Source organism: Cydia splendana, chromosome 1, assembly GCF_910591565.1.
Source record: "Cydia splendana chromosome 1, ilCydSple1.2, whole genome shotgun sequence".
Classification (NCBI taxonomy): domain Eukaryota; kingdom Metazoa; phylum Arthropoda; class Insecta; order Lepidoptera; family Tortricidae; genus Cydia; species Cydia splendana.
This window is the reverse complement of record NC_085960.1, coordinates 30509496-30532503: the sequence shown is the minus strand read 5'-3', so window position 1 is coordinate 30532503 and position 23008 is coordinate 30509496. Positions and strand designations below refer to the sequence as shown.

General features: G+C 40.6%; 1 protein-coding gene across 3 annotated transcripts in view; it reads left to right on the top strand.

Moving 5' to 3' along the window:
• Nucleotides 1–23008, top strand: part of LOC134793050 (trypsin CFT-1-like) — a 32615-nt gene that overhangs the window by 5754 nt on the left and 3853 nt on the right. Inside the window, exons 1-4 of one of the 3 annotated variants that reach the window (XM_063764584.1) lie at nucleotides 2515–2572; nucleotides 9644–9812; nucleotides 11995–12250; nucleotides 13161–13530. In XM_063764584.1, coding sequence (XP_063620654.1) covers nucleotides 2530–2572; nucleotides 9644–9812; nucleotides 11995–12250; nucleotides 13161–13514 — 822 coding nt within the window. In that variant the 5' untranslated portion in view covers nucleotides 2515–2529 and the 3' untranslated portion in view covers nucleotides 13515–13530. Of the gene's footprint in view, nucleotides 1–2514; nucleotides 2573–9643; nucleotides 9813–11994; nucleotides 12251–13160; nucleotides 13531–23008 lie in introns of those variants that run through there. The other 2 variants (XM_063764577.1, XM_063764591.1) reach the window with 2 other exon arrangements.

Sequence of the window (23008 nt, the reverse complement as noted above, 5' to 3'; positions counted from 1 at the left end):
GTCAATGCTAAAAATAGTACCTAAATATGGGTACACTACATAATTCCGAAATATTTTATGCCGAATTTTAGAATATCGAATTTTATTATTCCGATTTTTAAATGCTCGACCCATCAAAATTCCGTAATTACCGAACGATGAAAATCACGAAGTTTTATATTTCCGAATAGCAAAACCGACGATTATTTTAAATTCCGAAAAACATAATTCCGAATATAACAATTCCGATAGTGAGAAACACCGAATTTAACATTTACGATTTTTGAAATCACGAATTCCGAATTGTCATTATTCCGAATTTTTGAATTCCGATTTGACTTGATTCCTATTTTAAATATGCCAATTTTTTAAATTCCGAATAACGAATTTCCGAATTTGTTGGTCACAGTTTTAACCTAACCTACACCTACTTTTCTAGTAGCAGTTGGTTTCTGTGAAGGTCACAGTTCTTACCTAACCTAACCCACTTTTCTAGTAGCAGTTGGTTTCTGTAAAGGTCGCAGTTCTAACCTAACCTTACCCACTTTTCTAGTAGCAGTTGGTTTCTGTAAAGGTCGCAGTTCTAACTTAACCTAACCCACTTTTCTAGTAGCAGTTGGTTTCTGTAAAGGTCGCAGTTCTAACCTAACCTAACCCATTTTTCTAGTAGCAGTTGGTTTCTGTGAAGGTCGCAGTTCTAACCTAACTTAACCCACTTTTCTAGTAGCAGTTGGTTTCTGTAAAGGTCGCAGTTCTAACCTAACCCACTTTTCTAGTAGCAGTTGGCTTCTGTGAAGGTCGCAGTTCTAACCTAACCTAACCCACTTTTCTAGCAACAGTTGGTTTTGTAAAGGTCGCAGTTCTAACCTAACCTAACCCACTTTTCTAGTAGCAACTTACTTCTGTGAAGGTCGCAGTTTTAACCTAACCTAACCCACTTTTCTAGCAACAGTTGGTTTTGTAAAGGTCGCAGTTCTAACCTAACCTAACCCACTTTTCTAGTAACAGTTGGCTTCTATAAAGGTTGCAGTTCTAACCGAACCCACTTTTTAGTAGCAGTTGGTTTCTGTAAAGGTAGCAGTTCTAGCATGTCCAAATGATTGCATTTTTTTGCAGATCAATTTTAAAAACAGCTGACCATTTAATTATTTCCCTTTTGAAAATCACGAATTTCATTATTCCGAGTTTACAAAAGATCGAATTTCTGAATACCGAATTATTTAATTTCCGATCGGTCAATGATTTATCGGAATAGACAAATTCGGAAAAAAAAATTTCGGATCTTTTTTAAATCAGAACTTTAAGCTTTCGTTCTTAAGACAATCGGATTTTAAGAGCCAACGGGAGTGGTCATTTCTCCATACAAACGTACTCCTCGTTTTCCTCCGTGGTTTTTGAAGCTAGAGCAATGATTTTTTCAACACAGATTAATATTGTCAATATCTGTGTCGGACCGTTTTGCTTTTTTTGATATTTTTGTTTTTTAAGGCGCTAGAGCCCTTCAAAAATGTCCTAATTGACTATGCCGCAATGAGAGGCGTGGCATTCAAAACTGATATCAATTAGCCAAAAAGCAAAACGGTCCGACACAGATAATTTCATAATCATTTTGATTTCCAAATTTGGTTACGATTAGGGAATGCAAATCGGTTATTTTCGGTTATTTTTTGTATGGAAATTATCGGTTATTAACCGAAACCGCGGTTATTTCCATACAAAAAATAACCGATTTGCATTCCCTAGTTACGATTGGTTAAGTTTTGGAGGAGGAAACAGAGGAGTACGAAACCTCGATTTTTGAGATTTTTACGCAGGATTTTTCGCCTTGTCCTTATCGCACTACTTTTAGGTGCCAATTCCGTTAGTGAGACGGGTATATTTACCTAAAATACCGTTACCGTATACCGTTTTGTCGACTAAATAGTGTTTAGTTTTAAGTTTATAAAATACATATGTATGTTAGTCTGTAAGGTATTTGTAATATGGGCCTTGTTGCCTGAATTAAATTTCTAAATAAATAAATAAATAAAAATAAATAAAATATTTAAAACTCAGCTCCTGTTTCGTCTTAAGTATTCGGAAATAGCGCAGTCGTGATTTTCTTCTTTCGTGGTTTTCAAAGTCGTAATTTCGATATTTCGGACGTATAAAAAATCGTGATTAAGAAAATCGAGGTTATGAAAGTCGGAAAAACATATTTCGGAATATTTGGGTGTTCCCCCTAAATATACCTAATAATTTATGTGTATTACAATTTCTAATTACTTTACTACCACACATAGTATATGTAATTGAATATTCAAGTCAAATTTCATGGTATTTCAGAATGTCATTTTAAAATCGGAGCGTAATTTCGATTGCATGGCGGTGTCTTTATTAGGTTCGTGTGTCTCTTAAACACCAGTAAGTAACTACATATATCTTAAGTGCAGTAATTAGTACCTATAACATTTTAAGCTGATTAATATTTGATAAGAGGTGCATTTGAGTGTATAAATAGAAATTACTTTTCACCTCATGCCAATAGCAGGTAGCTATCCAACTAGAGCCATGCGTGTTTTGGTCCTCTTCGCCCTTTTGGGCCTGGGCGCAGGTAAGCTGTCGAATTTTTAATACCTATTTAATTTGTCCATCTGTCCAATTTAGGTACCTACCTATTTAGAATCATTTTATTTCGTTACCTCACTTTAACACCATTGTGTAACCAGCAGACATCGTAAATCTTATAGCATTTTTGGTGCAGCGGAGTGGTGTTAACGGAATTGGTATAGATAATTCCAACTGAAATGGTAAATTAAGGTTAATATTAACGTAATTAACGCTAATTAATCATTAGGGTTGAAATTGTTTATACCAATTCCGAAAATTGGCTCTCCGCTGCACCGAAAATGCTATAAAATTTACGATGTCTGGCTAGCCAGCTACGAAATACCCAGTCAGTAATCGGCTAACCGGTAACCAAATGAAAGTGTGTATTTTTTTTACTAGTTTTTAACCAACTTTCGAATAGATTATGTGAGCATTTCCCAAAGTATGGGTGTGGGTCGCGAGCGAATATTGAGTGGGCCCTGAAAAGTGAAACTACTGGGTATCTGAGCGTTACAAATTGTGGCGTAAAGCCAATGGTGGTGGACTGTATTTTTGATGTACCTATTCTAACACTATGCTGACTTACAAGAAGGTAAACGGGCTTACCGGTAGTTTTGTGTTCTGCAGCTGGCAGAGGCCTCTGCGGGTTGATGGCTGCCTCCGATGTAACTCTCACGCACTTGAATTAAGGTTTTGCTGTTTCTTGCGAATTAGGCGATCATTTTCTTCGCGATTTTGCTGTGACCCTAAATCTATCAGTTGTTATTTTTCAGACCTTTTTTCCTGTGTCGCCGGCCATTAGCTCGCTATCTCTAATAAGTCAGTATAGCAGTATTAAGGTGGAATACTAAACACCCCCCCACCGAAAGCACTATGTGACTTTCTCATAATATGAAAAAAAAGAGAAAACAGAACTTGCACATGTATAGACGCGGAAAATAAAACATATGCAATTAATGAGATAAAAAGAGGGGATTTACTGAGTATAGGGCAGAGGGCACAGTTTATTAACAGGTCTCAAAAAGGTATTGTTAGCTCTTGTGCGCAGTATTAACCTTGCGCACAATGCCGTCTAAACCGGGTTGTGTTTGTTGGACAATTGCAAGTGGCCAACTGCAAGGAGAAACTCGGTCGTGCGTGCTTGACCAACACTAAGTCTCCTACTTACATTAATATTGGGAGGCGAGGTGAACCAGTTTGACATTTGCTGTAAGGTATGTAAATAATCTTGGCTCCATTTCTTCCAAAACAGTTGGGAGCAATTTTGCAAATATTTCCAACGTGATAGATGATTTACAGGTACAGACTGCAAATCATACTCTGGTACAGCTGTCAGACTCTTGCCTATCAAGAAGTGTCCAGGGGTTAGGACATTAAACTCATGACGATTATCACTAGCCGGCAGAGCGCATAATGGCCGTGAATTCATTATGGCTTCAATTTTACAGAAAATTGTTGTTAGCTCCTGAAAAGTCAAAGTACAGAATGCACGCTGAGCGCCGCATATATCGGGCTACGCCCGACTCCTTTGGAACACGTATAACGCTTTGAGTATGAGGGCACTGAAGGCGTCTTGGCAAGCGTACAGCGTGTCACGTACGTCGGGCTACACCCGACATTTTAGTATGAGAAAGTCGAAGATGCCTGGCTTTGGACCGCGTGTAGCGCGCCACATACGTCGGGCTATGCCTGACTCTTTTAGTAGGAGGGCGCCGAAGGCACCCGGCTTTGGCAAGCGTACAGTGTGTCACATATATACGACGGGGTATGTCCGACGCTTTGAGTATAAGGGCGCCGAAGGCGCCCGGCTTTGGCAAGCGTACAGTGCGCCACGTACGACGGGCTACGCCCGACGCTTTGAGTATCAGGGCGCCGTAGGCGCCCGGCTTTGGTAAGCGTACAGCGTGTCATGTACGTTGAGTATGAGGGCGCCGAAGGCCCCCGGCTTTGGTAAGCGTACAGCGTGTCGTACGTCGGGCTATGCCCGACTCTTTTTGTATGAGTTAGTCGAAGACGCCTAGCTTTGAACCGCGTGCAGCGCGCCACATACCGCGGGCTACGTCCGACTCTTTTAGTATGAAGGCGCCGAACGCGCCCGGCTTTGGAACTGGTACAGCGCGTACTGGTACGTACGTCGGGTTACGCCCGACGCTTTGAGTATAAGGGCGCCCAAGGCGCCCGGATTTAGGAAGCGTACAGCGTGTTACGTACGTCGACTCTTTTAGTATGAGGGCGCCGAAGGCGCCCGGCTTTGGAACGCGTACAGAGCGCCACTTACGTCAGGCTACGCCCGACGGTTTGAGTATGACAGCGCCGAAGGCGCCCGACTTTGTCAAGCGTACAGCGTGTCACGTACGTCAGGCTACACCCGACTCTTTTAGTATGAGGGTGCCGAAGGCGCCCGGCTTTGGAATGCGTAAAGCGCGCCACGTACGTCGGGCTACGCCCGACGCTTTGAGTATGAAGCGCATGCAAGATTTCGTAGTACAGGCCTCGACACCCATAAACAGTACTACAAGGACTTAAAAAGCATAGTTAGCACTGCCCTTTTCACCGAAAAGTCGGCCTTTTTCAAGTCTCGTATTAATCATAATCAAAATAATCCCCGACTTCTTTGGCAAAATATTAAAAGTAACATGCCTTCAAATTTCAATAACCCAGACCAGATTAATAATCATTTTCTAAATCTTCCAGGGGGAAGAGGCGTCACCATATCCAGTCTAACATATTATGAGTTCCATAGATTTGGCCCCATTAGTTTTAGGTTAAAACCAGTCGATGAAAACGCTGTTCTCAAAGTTATTAGACCTTTTTCAAGCAACGCAGCAGGTACTGATGGCATCACATTAAACATGATTGATTTAACTTTACCTAAAACTTTGTACACTATCACTAAAATGATTAATCAATCTATAATTTCCGGTATTTTTCCAGACGACTGGAAATCGGCTATAGCTAAACCAATACCTAAAACACCGGAGCCTACGGATTTAAAGGACCTCAGGCCAATAAGTATTCTCTGCTTCTTGTCAAAAGTCTTGGAAAAGATCGTTTGCCTGCAGTTGACTGCGTTTTTAGAAACAAATAATATATTGCCGAATAATCAGTCTGGGTTTCGCAAAGCGCGCAGCACAGCCACGGCCCTTCTGGACGTGATCGATGATGTACTAACAGCACAGGATAAGGGAGAAGCATCCATCTTAGTCCTACTCGATTTCTCCCGTGCCTTCGACGGCTTCGACACAATAAATGTCTCGCTGCTTTTGTCCAAACTTGCGTACTATGGTTTTGATAACGGAACAATAAAGTGGTTTGATAGTTATCTCTCGGGTCGTTCACAGAGAGTTAGGGCTGCGTAACTCTTCCGGATTGACAGATTTCTCTCTAAAAACCTTTGTAAATTGCGGAGTCCCTCAGGGATCGATTTTAGGACCGATTTTGTTTATTTTGTACGTGGCGGACATTACATGTTGCATAAAAAATTGTAACTATCACATGTACGCAGATGATCTGCATATCTACAAAACATTCCTTCCCCGAGAGACTGAAGCTGCCGTTGAGTTGCTAAATCAAGATCTTGCTCGTATCGTCGACTGGTCCGGACACTGTGACTTAGTTCTCAACCCCAATAAGTCCAAATTTATAGTGCTTGGTACTAAAGGCCAAGTTCAGAAGGTCACCAGTATAGACCCCAAAGTTTTACTTGGTAGGGATCTCCTTGAACGAGTCACCATAGCACGTAATCTCGGACTACTCGTTGACGAACAGCTACGTTTCGAACAACATGTACTACAAGCTGCTAAAAGCTGTTTTTATAGACTGCAAGTACTTTACCAGGTCCGTAAATACCTTAGTGTTGACATTAGAATAAAATTATGTGACACGCTTATATTATCCAGGCTTAACTATGTCGACACTGTCATTAACGGTTGCCTACTAGCTCACTCTAAGGCACTCCTTCAACGCATCCAAAATGCCTGCGCTCGGTTCTGCTTCCCCATCCCTCCACGGACTCACGTGACTCCCTATCTTAATAGTGGTAGGATGTTGAAAAAGGATGCACGACGTTCGTTGCATTTTGCGTCTCTGCTTTTCGGTGTTGTCCATCTTCAACAACCTCTGTACCTCTTTAACAAATTAAAGTTTTCCACCCGCCCGACTAGAGAAGCCATTCGACTTATCTGTCCGAGACACGGCAGTTCTGCTGCATTTCGTGGCAGTTTTCGCTACTCTGCCACGAAGTGCTGGAACAACATACCTCCGCCTATACGTAACTCCAAGACACTATCCACATTTAAACTCCAGTTTAGAAAATATCTCTTTAGCCTGCAATTGCCGTGCTCGTTGCGTCCCATGGATTTCTCAAATTGTCAGACGTAAAAGTTTTTTTACCAGAGTTTACATGAATTTAAACTAGATTTTTCAAATTTTCCAAATATGAGTATGATAAGTTCTATTATATTTCAACCTCTCAACCTCTTATAATGTCTTATACTATATATAATACCTACCCTTACCATCATAACATTAAAGCCAATTTGTAACTTTATTAGTAATTATATTATCTGTATTTTTAAATATTTTTCAAATGATTATGTTTATTTTTCTGCTTCCATTCTGCAATATTGTATGGTTGCCACTACCGTTAGGTAATAAGTTCTAAACTACCCTCCGGCCTGAGGCTCCACAGAAAACCAGCGCTGTGGTATTTATACCAGAGCATATGCTGAGTGGTGTCCTTTTGTAGCCACTATAGCGGCGCCAAATTTTATTTTAGTAGTTATCTTACTCCTTTTTTCTTTTATTTTTCACTTTGCTGGTGGACTTGTCTATTTTTGTGTAACATTTACTTTAACAATTACCCTGTATCTAGCTTTAAGTGTTTTAGTGAGTTCTTCTCTCTTTTTTGTAACTGAAGTGGCGCTGTATGTAGAAGGTTTTTACAATAAATGTCTTTCTTTCTTTCTTTCTATGAGGGCGCCGTAGGCGCCCGCCTTTGGCAAACGTACAGCGCGCTACGTACGTTGAGTATGAGGGCGCCGAAGTCGCTAGCCTTTGATAAGCGTACAGCGTGTCACGTACGACGGATTACGCCCGACGAATTGAGTATTAGGACGCCGAAGGCGCCCGGCTGGCTTTGGTAAGCGTACAGCGTGTCATGTACGTTGAGTATGAGGGCGCCGAGGACGCCCAGCTTTGGTAAGCGTACAGTGTGTCACGCATGTCGGGCTACGCCCGACACTTTTTGTATGAGAGAGTCGAAGTCGCCTAGCTTTGGACCGCGTGCAGCGCGCCACATACCGCGGGCTACGTCCGACACTTTTAGTATGAAGGCGCCTATAGGCGCCCGACTTTGGCAAGCGTACAGCGCGCCACGTACGTTAAGTGTGAGGGCGCCGAAGGCGCCCGGCTTTGGTAAGCGCACAGCGTGTCACGTACGTCGGGCTATGCCCGACGCTTTGACCATGAGGGCGCCGAAGGCGCCCGGCTTTGGCAAGCGTACAGCGTGTCACGTACGTCTGGCTACGCCCGACATTTTTAGTATGAGGGCGCCGAAGGCGCCCGGCTTTGGAACGCGTACAGTGCGCCACGTACGTCGGGCTACGCCCGACTCTTTTTGTATGTGAATGTCGAAGTCGCCTAGCTTTGGACCGCGTGCAGCGCGCCACATACGTCGGGCTACGCCCGACTCTTTTAGTATGAGGGCGACGAAGGCGCCCGGCTTTGGAACTGGTACAGCGCGCCATGTTTGTCGGGTTACGCCCGACGCTTTGAGGATGAGGGCGCCGAATGCGCCCGGATTTGGGAAGCGTACAGCGTGTCACGTACATCGGGCTACGCCCGACACTTTTAATATGAGAGAGTCGAAGGTGCCTGGCCTGGCTTTGGAACGCGTACAGCGCGCCACGGACATCGGGCCTTCCTTTTATTTTAATGAGTATCCCTTTCAATAATAATATTTAGTTTAATGAGATTAGCTTCTCTTAACATTTTTGTCAATTCTTACTTTCTTAAACTCAAACTTAAACCCACATGTTGCATATATATATTATTAATCGGCTATCACAGCCCTTCATTTTGATACCCTACTCGATAGGTGTGCACGATATTTTTTCTAAAAGTTGCGTATGGCGTATTAAGTCCGCCATATTGTTTTTATAATGACGTCACATAGCCTATGTCCCCCGGGATGACGTAAGGATTCTAATGATGTATCATATGTCTAAATCGGTTAAGGCATTCTATGTTTTTGGGCAGTCGTGTAAAAAGTTTGCCCCTCCTTCTTAAGTAACGCCATAGGGGCAAACTTATCTCAATCGAGTGTTGTGGCTCCCCCCCCCCCTTTTAGGGGTTGAATTTTTATAGCCTATAACCTGGCCGGGGATTTTCTCGACAGATTTGTAAAGTTTGCTTCAAAATCCGTTCAGCCGTTTTCACGTGATGCGCGTTGAAATAAACAGACAAACAGATAAACGGACAAACAGACAAATATTCTAAAAACTGTTAGGACGTGTTCTGTTATCGATTTTATGTATCCCCAGCCAACTTTTTTTCGAATATCTTCCATGTACAGACTTTCGACCCTCTTCAGCTTTATTATATGTATAAATAGATAGATAAAAATATATAACAGTGCATGCCATCAAGTGGGTTAAAAGGCTAGTCCAGACTGGACAATTCTTCGCACAACAACCTTTGATCCACTGTGTTACAAAGTCGTGAAATCCTTGTGTGAAATAATGATTGTGCTCTTTCTAAAGTCTCGGCACATCTCGGTGTGGGGTCAGAACAATTTAATAAAATTCAGGTCGGCTATTCGTCAACCGCCATAAATATTATAACACACTGAAATTTTTTTAATTGGTCAGTACTTAACCTTGCTAATACTGGATCCCGTATCGCTAAACAAAATAAATTGTGGAGACATTCCTTAACTCCGACACAAAAATATGTAGGTACCTACCTAAGTATAAATTATAATTATTATACTTAAACAATACATGTGTGTCAGCTGTCATAATTAAGTACCTATGTAGGTAAGTATACATTATAAATATAATAATTATGTTTTCAGCCGTCCCTAGGAACCCACAACGCATTGTGGGGGGCACTCCCACCACCGTGGAGGAATACCCGTACATGAGCAACATGCAATACGGGTGGTGGGGCATCTGGTGGTATCAGGCTTGCGGGGGCTCCCTCATCAACTCACAGTCCGTCCTCTCGGCGGCGCATTGCTACTAGTAAGTAATCTAATCAACTGAACTTCATGTTTTGAACACACTGAGAAGACTGCGTAATTTTATTCTTAAAAAACAAAAGGCAAGATAACAGTCGTTTGGAACAATAAAATTAAAAGAATGAACTAACAGGGTGCCTATCCAACGTGCTAATCGTTTACGCTCCGTAGCGTAGTCATCTCTCTCTATTACTCTTCCATATTATGCGATAGAGACAGTTGCGTTTCGTTCGCTACAGAGCGTAAACGATTGGCACGTTGGCTAGGCACCTAGATCCCGATCGTATAAAAAGTTAAAAAGTAACTTTCGATCAGCGGACATCCGGCTAAAAACAATTATCATTCCATTTTTAAGATCTAACTTCGCAGATAGGTACCATCTAGGGATTGCAATATTTGCAATCCGGTCCGGCGGATACGGTAATCCGGCCGGATCCGGCACATTTATCAAGATACCGGATCCGGCAAAATTCACCGGATCCGGTAAAGGGAATCAAAGCGCTAAAATATAAAATAACAGCTTAAAACACTGCTAAAATTTAAAAGCTCTCGCCAATATTCGAATTTTATCGCTCGCAAACAGCAACACAACTTGTTTGTTAGTTGACGCCAGTCTTCTAGCCGACGAAATATGTGTCGTCGTAGCGTTGAGATTTCCGTGCACCGTAAGTTATTTGGTTTATATTCAATGTATTGTGTTGTTACATTGTAATTTAATGTACATGTTCTTTCGTTTTATTTTGTACAAACCATTATAGCCCAGTTATAATAAGTGTTACCTGCATTTAAAATATAATGAATAAATATTTATAAAACATCATTCAGCACTTCAGTGAACTTAATTTAACTGTTAAATGTTTTGTTGAATTAAAAGTAATTAGAGGTATATGTGTTGACTTTTGACGACCGGTCTGACCTAGTGGGTAGTGACACTAGTGACCCTGCCTGATAAGCCGTGATCCTAGGTTCGAATCCCGGTAAGGACATTTATTTGTGTGATATTTGTTCCTGAGTCATGGTTGTTTTCAATGTATTTAAGTATTTGTATATTATATATATCGTTGTGTGAGTACCAAGTTACCAACAACACAAGCTTTCTTGAGCGTACCATGGGGCTTAGTCAATTTGTGTAAAAATTTCCTATAATATTAATTTATTATTATTATTTATTTGTTATTTTGTTTTTATTATGCTACTAAATAAAGCGGAAAAATGTAGTAGTAGTAGTAAATACTTTATTGCACAAAACAAGTACATAACACAGAGAGAATACCGTAAATGTGTACAAAGGCGAACATATCCCGTTAAAAATGTTAAATGTTTTGTGTGAATAAATGTTTTAATGTATACTTGTATAGGTATGCACGTTCATTGATTTTGTTTGCTCAAACTAAAATGGTTGAATTGAAAGCACCTTTTTGTGGGAAATCTGGGTTGGGCTATAGATATTTTAAGATAAAAAGAAGATTTCATTTGTGAGACTGATTATTGTAATAAGACTTAAATAAATAATAAATAAATAAATATCTATTATAAGACATTCTTACACAGATTGACTAAGTTCCACAGTAAGCTCAAGAAGGCTTGTGTTGTGGGTACTCAGACAACGATATATATAATATATAAATATGTACTTAAATACATAAAAAACAACCAAGACTCAGGATTTGTGTCATCACACAAATAAATGCCCTTACCCCAGTAAGGGCCGGTCGTCAAAACTTAGTGGTTAGTGGCCAAGACTTAGTGGAAAAGTATTAAAAACGTTGATTTTTGAAACTTAAAACAGCTGTTTTATTAATCCATTAAAAAATATCCTTAACTTCGCATAATATAACGCTAAAAAACATAATAAAATACGTGACTTGATGATTTTTTTATCCGCAATACCAATCCGGCCGGATTCGCCAGATTGAGGCCAAAATCCGGCCGGATCCGGCCGGATTCAAAACCAGACCGGATTGCAATCCCTAGTACCATCACGCTCCGCGATTGTTGCGCCATTTAGGGTCCTAGCTAAATTGGCTGTTCATACTTATGCTATAGAATTCTCAATTTGGCTAGAACCCTAAATGGCATAACAATCACGTGTGGTTACTGTAGGTAGGTACATATTCACGCGAGTGGATGTTCAATCGCTGTTCGCCTTGCTTCTGTGCGGTAATGCAATCATTTTTATTGTGCAGCGGCGACCATCCTACCGATTGGCGAGTTATCCTCGGCACGTCGCAGGCGTCGAGCGGCGGCACCGAGCACCAAGTGTCCCGGCTGTCCGTGCACGCCGGGTACAGTCCCAATACCCTCGACAACGACATTGCTATCGTCCGCCTCGCCACCCCCGCCGTATTCAGCAACAGCGTGGCTCCCGTCAGCATCCCTGGTCCCAACTACAACCTCGCTGATGGCACTGTAGTTTATACCATCGGATGGGGCACTCTCACCGTAAGTTAATATAGGCGATCTTGCATATTTTTTTCTATTCTCTTGTTGCCGCTCTAGTTGCCGCTTTTCGGCTCCGTCGAACTGAAAAATCGTATACACACCCCGACCAGTAAATAAGAGACTGGGGAAGTACCTTCACCTTACAGAAAACCGCAGACAAATAACACTCATAGTTTTGTGTTCCTGCCGCAGCCGGTGAGTAAGGTTGCCAGAGCTCAACGAGTGTTAGAGCTCTCGGAGCTCTTATACCTACTACTCTAAAAACGAAATCCTGCAGAAACCCGTACCCGCAAAAATCTGGACGTCAGTGGGAAAGAGCTCTTAGGGTTGGCAACGGAGTTGCAGCCGTACATAGGCTACTGAGACTGCTTACCATCAGGCGGGCCGTATGCTTGTTTACCACCGAATTGGTATAAAAAAAGCCTTAGATTCGGCCTTGGCCGGTAATTCCATGTGTCCTGACACATTTTTAACTTTACTGCCCTTGGTATGCAATGTACTATTTCAAACCACTGCTCGCAAATACGTCAATAGACGGTCTTAATCTTGATTAGAAAGTAATAGAGCTTAGTTGTACACCTAAACAAACAGTTCAACATAATCAGAGGAGTTCCGTCAATTACTCATGGATTCCATCATCAGATCAGATCCAAAAATATTATGGGATCACCTTGGAGGTAACTTCTTACAAAGAAAAAAAGAATTACTCAAATTCGGTTTGCTACGTATTTGAGGCACGAGGCCTCTCGGACCGCGAGGCCGTAGGCGGTCACCCACGTCACTCAAGCCTAGCGCCGCCTCTGTATTCTAAAGCAACGACCACTTTCGAATCGAGCCATAATCGTAGTCTTATTCCAATTCCACCTCTGCTTGATTTATTATGTTGGAATAAACTATTAACTTCTCCCAGAGCGGCGGCAGCGCCCCTGAGCAGCTCCAGCACGTAGACATCCACATCATCAACATGGACTTCTGCAAAGAAAGATACGCGTACCTGAAGAGTCTGCCCGGTTTCGCAAGTTGGCCTGATGTAACTGACAACATGCTGTGCGCCGGTATCCAGCACATCGGCGGCAAGGACGCCTGCCAGGGCGACTCCGGCGGTCCTCTCGTCCACAAAAGCGGCTCCGGCGTCGGCCACGTCGTCTTCGGCCACGTCGTCGTCGGTGCCGTGTCCTGGGGCTTCGGGTGCGCCCACCCGGACTACCCCGGTGTCAACGTTCGCGTCAACAGATACACCGACTGGATCGTCGACAACGCTTAAAAACGTAATACGTATAATAAAAACCCTTTATTTATAATAATGAAACGTAGTTTTACTTTTAAATACATTTAAGGCCCCATTTCTATGTAGGAACAAGCCATCCGTCTTACGGCTATGTATCTAATGAAACCGGACCCAACCCCAAATAGGTAGGTCCGACGAAAGCGTTTCATACACCTTACTTAATTCAATATTTGCATGACGACAAACGACAAGGACGCACCTACTCGTTAGACACGATAAACATATGTATCTTAACTTCTTCGTGTTGCTGCGTCCCTGTCATCAGTTGCTGAATTAAGTAATAAGGTGTGTGAAGCTCTTAAGCTAACTTTCACCGACTTGAATAGTTGAATAGAACAAAGTGTCATTATAAATGTCATTACAAATGGCATGCAGAATTAGCTTGGTCCGAATCTACTCATTTATACAGGATTTCCAAAATTTTAACCTGAGGCCCACGGCCGAAGATTGTTTCCTTTTCGCGGGTTGGATTGTATAGAATCTGGGCTCTTTTTGCTGGCCGGCTTGGCCGTAGCAAAGACATATGTAACTTTGGCCGTAGTTTGGAAACTCAAGACCCAAATTATGACTTTTTAATTTTATCTTCCAATACACAGTTTAAAAATTAAACCAGTATCCGACTTTCAACTTAATAGGTCCAGTTAATTTCTGAGAAAAGCTGTGACAGACGGATAGATAAACGAGTAATGAATGAATAATATTTATTTCAGGACTAGTCCCATTTATGTTAGTAACAAGTTAGGTACATACTTAAAATTAGTGTTAGAGCAAATTCAAATTCAATTCAAATAATTTAATTCAGAATAAAATTCCATATACATTCTATTAACAATAAAATTAAAATTAACTAAAACTATAATTAAATATGTTAGTAACATTAGGTAATTCTTAAAAAAACTATGTTAGCACACAAGATACAAATTGGTAGAGAAATATGAAAGAGACCTACCTACACTTAATTAACTTTATTTCCCATTTATTTCCCCACTGTGGTGTGGAGTTGAATCCATCAAACATCATCAAACATCAACATTTATTCAGCAAATAGGCCACAAGGGCACTTTTACACGTCATCATTGAATTTACATACAAGGAAAAATAATAACATCAACAATTTTATAAAATAAAACTAACAATTCAATCTAACGTACTCGTATTACAATTACTAAGAGATGTATATGGTCTCTTAATGTCGAATTACATAAAAAATACAGATACAAAACACAAAAAAAAATCTATAATATTTAGAGGTGTAAATGTCTCTAGGTGTCAGAACTATAAGATTATATAGTTTATCAAGTTATCCTTAGAGATGTATAGGGTCTCCAAGAGTCAATATCCTGTATAATTAATACATTCATTAAGAGAAAAGAAACATACGAGAGCAGAATGAGGCGTCTCACTGTAATTAATTAATAAAAATAAAGTTACTAAGTATAATAGCTTGTGTTAGCTTAAACAGACCAGTCTCCACAAACAGCACCCGTTCACGAGTATGACGCGTATCTCAGCCATCGCCTCCCTCAACCTTCATTCGGGAAAGTGGCGACCCGATCAACGACGCCACCGTAAGCAAAGACTTTTAAGCGAGCATGACATGTTCAAGCTACAGCATCGCCACAGTATCGGGGAGTCTCACCTCTAGGCCAGTTTTTGTAGGATGGTGTTCGTGGAGCCGCGCACACGTCTCATCATCGAGGCGGCCCGTTTCCTAATTACGGCGTAAAAGCCATCAATTTGCCGCTCCGCAAACATCGTGGAGGCGCTGCAGTGTCGTGGCAGCCCGAACAGCACCCTACACGCATCATTATACTGGACACGCAGGGCGCCGTATGCACGCTGCGTATATCTGACCCATTGGCAGCACGCGTAAAAAGATTGGCAGTACGCCCTAAAAAGGGTTACTTTGACTTTATCAGTACAACGTGCAAACCGCCGGGCCAGCATATTACAACGCACAGCCAGCGCCCTACGTTCCCTCTCTATATCAAGATTGTCGCTTAAGGCGCGGTGTGTAGTAAAATGCGCTTTTTGTCACCATATTTACAGACTTTTACAAGGATTTCATGCATTATTTTCTAGTATGTATAACTTCAGTCCTTGAACTATGTTATTGCTTGTCAGAAACACGACGGCTCATTATTTTCTCGATAGAATCTTAAGTTGAAAACATGCCTAACACTGTCTTTATTTCCTTATGTTAGAAGTACTACGTCGAAAATGTATATGAAACTTACTTCAGTCGATAGCTTTTAAGTAAATCTTCATTATTGCTTGTCCTTTTATCGATACGTTAATTTTTTCATTCATCATTTGATGAATTCAACATTTTGCCTACTAAATTACACCCTACGCGGCAATACCTTGCGCCCATTCCTCACGCCAGTACGCCCGTGACCACTGTCAGCGTCGGACCTATGCTAGTTTAGCGGACGTTTCATAAAATGGGTAATCACAGTATAAATATGCAAATATGTTATACACACAATGTTTTTCAACATACTTACGAAGAAAAGCAAAATAATTCTTAAATACGGTGACATTTCAGACATTCGTCCGTCATATTGTCATTTTATAACAAGTTGGGCAAAGGCACACACCCATCTAACCAATCCGGAATTCAGTCACGATTGATAAATTGTGTAAACATATTTTAAAAGGCTATAAAATTGATCAGATTGAATAATTTTTAAACATAGATATACAGGATTCAAATATGTGGGAGTGTTTAGTGTATGGTGGTAACCATTTCAACACTTTTAGTTTCCGAGGTACCTACATGCGTTTTTGTGGAAGTGGTCGAAAAATGGCTATAATGGTTTTGTGTTTAATTGGATTAGGTATTTACATTCTAAGGAAAATAAGTGTAAGTACAATTCTGCCGCCTTAAGGAAAAAAACCATAAGTGACAATTTTTGCGAAATTGAGTTATTGACACCCTCGAAATCAGGAAGAAAAATGTGATTTTTAAATCTAGCAGTTATTTCTTTAGGAGCTACAGGTTGAAGTTAACAAAGAGATAAAAAAAGACGAATTAAGAAAACGTCGTTTTTTCGTAATTGTTCATCATAAATCATTTTTTGTGTTTAGAATAAGCAAGCTTAGCGACCTGCTCATGAAACATAAAAAAACGGTCAAGAGCATGTCGCGCCATGATCAGTATGGGTTCCGCAGTTACCCGTACGTCAAAATAGTCTGATTGAGTGATTGCAAAAACTCAAAAACAGCTGGAGCGTTCAGGTTTGCTATATTTTTCCTTGAAAGTATACTAACCACGTTCACGACTTTTTCATATTTTTTGGGCATATGGTTCAAAAGTTAGGGGAACTAGACGGGAAAACACTTTTTTTCTTTCAGATCGATTATTTCCGTACCTTCACACCCCTCCCCCCTACACCCTCAGCACACCTGCTAAGCATGGTTATCTGGACACCACAAGGTATAACTGTGCGTCTTCCTTATTTTCACTACCTACTCGCCCGAAATTGAGTGCTAGAGTTAGACCAAGTCTGCAACGATTTTGGTAGCATAGGCAGTGCAAGTGTTATTCATAATTTCATAGAAGTTTGACGTTTAAAATAACACTCGCATTGCGTGTGCAATCAAAATCGTTGCAGACTTTTCTTGGTCTAGCTATATTAAATTTTTAATGTCTATTAGTAAGTACTATTTTTTGTCTCATATTAATTTGGTATCATTTGATTAGATTCTCAGTTTGTCGCGGTATACACTCATATTGTATATAATTAATAATTATTTACACTCACCGTCTTACCTACCATTTTTAATTTCATTAAGTACTCATCAAAATTCGAATTTGCTAATAAATCTTATTCAATATTAATTGCCGGAAAAAATCCCGGAACTGACAATTCAGGCCGCGTAGCCAAGATGCCGATCGCTTACGCTCCGTAGCGATCGAAACGCAACTGTCACTGTCGCACTAATATGGAAGAGTGATAGAGGGACATAATGCTTTTCGTTGTCGAAGCGATAGCGATTGTAACCTTGGCTAGGCCGGCAGAATACCGATGTCGTCAGAATAAGGACGTAGACGTGCTGCGCGGGAATGGTGCGGTGCGCCGCGCGGGGCGCCCGCCTGCCTGTTCTACCACGCGTCTGCTTCACCCCCTTGAAAACGTAAAACTCGAGTATAAGAGCGCCGTGACCCAGTGGCCTAAATATTTAAATTGCTGTACCTGTTTTAACGGCCCATATAACCATTCCAGTCGCAGAATCACAAAGTGGTAACTAAATGTCAGATGTGTCGTAACAGAGTCCACACAATGTGTCTAGAATTGTTTCGAAACAAAGTGTGGTCGCCGTGTCTACACTTTTCCGTAACAAGGTGTCGACACATTTGTGTGCACTTTGCGTGCGGTTTGCGACTAAATCTGACAGCAAATTTGTGACAGCAAATGTCAATATAAAATACCTCTTGAAAACCAAGGTTTGTCAAACTACTATTAGTGTCTCGTGTGCTCGTAATTCTAGTAAGTCATCATGGGCAATGCAAATGATAATAATCGACCGAAACCATATAAACACCCAACACCCGTCAACCTTTTACAGAAAAGTTTTTAAAGAAATTCAATAAGCTACTTAGGTCAGGCAACGAATGCTCCAAAAGTTGTAGAGGGAAATGCTCGGAACACAATTTTTGACTCCGTAACTCGGTTTGACAAGTTAGGAGGTGAACATATCAAAAGTCCCCGGCCGTAGCCCTTGAGCGGGGGGGGAGAGAGGGGGCTTTGAAGGTCCCATTTTCCCGTTTTTCGATTATATCTCGGAAACTATCATCTATCTATCATTATATCTCAGCGACATGGCCACTTATACAAAATGAAAGTTAATTTAATTTGTTACAAGTTTATTCAGTCAATTTTTTCGATATGTTGAATAGTTTTTGAGATATCCGCTCTTGAAAGTTTATTTAGGGCTCTCAATTTTATCTTGATATATCTATATCAGTGAAGGTGCTAGGCCGTGTTTGGTATCGTTTTCGTATAAATCTGGGGTGCTGAATCCATTTAAGATATCACATTGACACCATTCCACAAAATAAAAATAAATCTTTTTAGGGTTCCGTACCTCAAAAGGAAAAAACGGAACCCTTATAGGATCACTCGTGCGTCTGTATGTATGTCCGTCTGAATACACAAAATAGTTCTTTACCTATAGATGACAGGAAAACCTATTAGAAATGTGCAGTCAAGCGCGAGTCGGACTTAATGTACGGAACCCTTAATACGCGAGTCTGACTCGCACTTGGCCGGTTTTTTTGAAACTCTTCTTGACGCTTAACCGCTGAACCGATTTCGTTGAAATTTGGTATAGAAATAGTTTGCGTCCCGGAACAGGACATAGGATAGATCTTATAACCAAAATCATCTTTTGAAGGTGTGAAAAGTGGCGTGGAAATTTGTACGGGAAATCAATAACCGCTGAACCGATTTATATGAAATTTGGGATGGTCTACATCTTTGATTTAGTTAAAAATGATGAAAAAACATGACTTCAAACCTAAACTTAAACAGTATTCTTCAAGAAGTCAATTCTGAATTCCCCCCTACACCTCATTTCACACCTTTAAAGGATGATTTTTGAGATAACTTATTATATCCTGTCTCGGGACTCAAAATATATGTGTACCAAATTTAAATTAAAACTGTTCAGCAGTTTAAGCGTGAAGAGGAGTTTAAAAGAAAGTATTTTAATAAGTTTATATGTTTTTACTTCGGAATGGTGTCAATGTGATACCTTAACTAAATTTGGTACTGCGAATTTATACGAAAACGATACCAAACATGGCCTCGTAGCTTTACTGTTGTAGAAGTCAAAATAAAATTGAGAGCCCTAAATTCTTATTACTTGGCCAAACTTGTGTAGAAGGAAAAGGTAAAATAAAAGTCTTCGGCAGGAATATCAGACACAAATATATTTTTTTTTGCGTTACTATTTCATTCATCAAATATAAACATACCTTGATTATACTATTCTAGTGAGATCCTCATAGATAAACAAAAACATTTACTTAAAAAATTACAAGGTCGAAATGTCACGGAACTTGTGAGAGTAATATGTGAAAAATATAAACTTTTATGACAAAAAAAATCTGGACACAATTTAAGAATCACCCAATTGCGTCGAGGAATCATCTGTATTTTTGCTTGTTTCATTACCTCCTCGCTTCTTTTTTGTCCTTTGTATTCTGTAGCAATTTGTTAGATCTGAAAATAAAGATAACTTGCGTCGTCACGGATGTCGATTTATAGGTTTTAGGGAGTGCAGAATTCGAAAACGATGATCATTTTATAATCCAAGATGGCGGCTACGTATTTTGTCATAAAAGTGGAATCCAAAATAGTCATCATTTTCGAAATCTGCGCCCCCAGAAACCTATAAAACGACATCCATGACGACTTTTATGACATAGTGCATAGCCGCCATCTTGGAATCCAAAATAGTCATCATTTTCGAAATCTGCGCCCCCTAAAACCTATAAAACGATATCCATGACGACTTTTATGACATAGTGCATTGCCGCCATTTTTAAATTGAAAATGTTATCATTTTCGTAATCTGCGCCCCCCAAAACCTATAAAACGACACCCATGACGACTTTTATGACATAGTGCATGGCCGCCATTTTGGATTCCAAAATGGTCATCATTTTCGAAAGCGGGGCCCCCTAAAACCTATAAAACGACATACATGACGACTTTTATGACATAGTGCATGGCCGCCATCTTGGAATCCAAAATGGTCATCATGTTCGAAATCTGCGCCCTCTAAAACCTATAAAACGACACCCATGACGACTTTTATGACATAGTGCATGGCCGCCATTTTGGAATCCAAAATGGTTATCATTTTCTAAATCTGCGCCCCCCAAAACCTATAAAACGACACCCATGATGACTTTTATGACATAGTGCATGGCCGCCATTTTGGAATCCAAAATGGTTATCATTTTCTAAATCTGCGCCCCCCAAAACCTATAAAACGACACCCATGACGACTTTTATGACATAGTGCATGGCCGCCATTTTGGATTCCAAAATGGTCATCATTTTCGAAAGCGGGGCCCCCTAAAACCTATAAAACGACATACATGACGACTTTTATGACATAGTGCATGGCCGCCATCTTGGAATCCAAAATGGTCATCATTTTCGAAATCTGCGCCCTCTAAAACCTATAAAACGACACCCATGACGACTTTTATGACATAGTGCATGGCCGCCATTTTGGAATCCAAAATGGTTATCATTTTCTAAATCTGCGCCCCCCAAAACCTATAAAACGACACCCATGACGACTTTTATGACATAGTGCATGGCCGCCATTTTGGAATCCAAAATGGTTATCATTTTCTAAATCTGCGCCCCCCAAAACCTATAAAACGACACCCATGACGACTTTTATGACATAGTGCATGGCCGCCATTTTGGATTCCAAAATGGTCATCATTTTCGAAAGCGGGGCCCCCTAAAACCTATAAAACGACATACATGACGACTTTTATGACATAGTGCATGGCCGCCATCTTGGAATCCAAAATGGTCATCATTTTCGAAATCTGCGCCCTCTAAAACCTATAAAACGACACCCATGACGACTTTTATGACATAGTGCATGGCCGCCATTTTGGAATCCAAAATGGTTATCATTTTCTAAATCTGCGCCTCCCAAAACCTATAAAACGACACCCATGACGACTTTTATGACATAGTGCATGGCCGCCATTTTGGATTCCAAAATGGTCATCATTTTCAAAATCGGCACTCCCTAAAACCTATATATCGACACCCATCTCGACTTTTATGACAAAGTGTTTTGCTACCATCTGCATGCAAGACATTTCTATTATTTTTACGTACAAAAATGGCCCCCTGTCAACTTTCAATCGAGATTTAATCGATAATTTATTCGATTAATATTCAGATTAATTCAATTTCAATCTATGTTAGGTCGACTAAACTAATCGCGATTAAAATTTGAGAATTAACTTTTTTATTCCATTAATTAGTCGAATAAACAGTTAATCGATTAATGCCCATCTCTGACCACGGCATTTTTACACTTTGAGAATATCTGAAAACAAATCAACACAAGGAGCCATTTTGCAAATCCAGTAACTTTGTTATTACTTTTGACAGCGCGTGTCATGTGTCAACACAGAGTCGACACAAAGTCGAAACATTGCAACTACTTTGTGACTGCAATATTTCTCAGCCTTAAACCATATTTATACATCATAATTAACAAGTTTGGTAGTATGTAAAGCGTTATTTCTGTTATTTAAGTATAGTATACGCATCGAAGTACTAAAAATGCTTCAAATAATATAGTTATGAACACAGGCACTGAGAAGTAAACAATTTCATTTCCGGCTAAACTACAACAATGTGGTGGCGCGTTGATTATATTACACTTAGTTTATCAAATCACTCGAGCAGTTTAATTCCCCATAATAATTTAAGTCATATTGTAATATAAATGCAAACAATATATAATTACGTCTTGTAATCCGTTTAAGAGATGGCGTATTAATGTCACTTATTTTTATTTAAGTATTTTTCCATCTGACAGTTTCCATTTGACAGGAACAAAATGAACGAATGAACGAATGATTTTGGCATAAAGTAGTCGCAAACCCGAAACAATGTGTGCACACGGCGACCACACTTTATGTCACTTTGTGTCATGTGTCGACCCTTCCCCATTTCTGGTAACTGTGTCGACACGGCGACGACTCTGCGACTGGAATTGTGACCGAAACAGACGGTGTCGACACAAGATGTGTCAACACCGCGTCGTAACGGCGACTGGAAATGGTTGTATGGGGGGGCCCCATATAACCTGACAGGTGGTACATCGATATATGTTTTAGTGCCAGCCTTGAAAACCATGAACTCGCTCTTGTCTGCGTTCTATTTAAGCCCATGGGCCTCCGCGTATGACTCACAGATGCGCAACATTTTCTGTAACGCACTAATCGAGGGGCTGAGCAACACCATATCATCGGCATAAATGATGTTGTTTATGCAAACTCCGTCTACTGAGCATCCTACGCTGGGGTTGCTGAGCTCCTCGATGAGCCGGTTCATGTACAGGCTGAAGAGCCGAGGCGAGCTTAACCCCCCTGCCTCACCCCGCACTTCCGAGTGCGCACCCGCCCATTTAACATTGTTTTTCTGCCTGCTGTACCAGTACCTCATAATGGAAATTACTTCACCAGGTATGTTAGTCTCTTCCTTCATCTTTAGCCACAGCCTATCGTACGATAACAGGTCAAAGGCCTTTGATAAATCCAGATAAACGGCAAATAGAAGAAGAAGAAGAAGAAGAAGAAATACATTTATTTAACATCTGGGTATAGAATAACATACAGAACAAGTTACATAAACTACTTAGATGCTAAACAGGATCCCCACTCAGCATAATGCCACGGCAAGCCATGACGC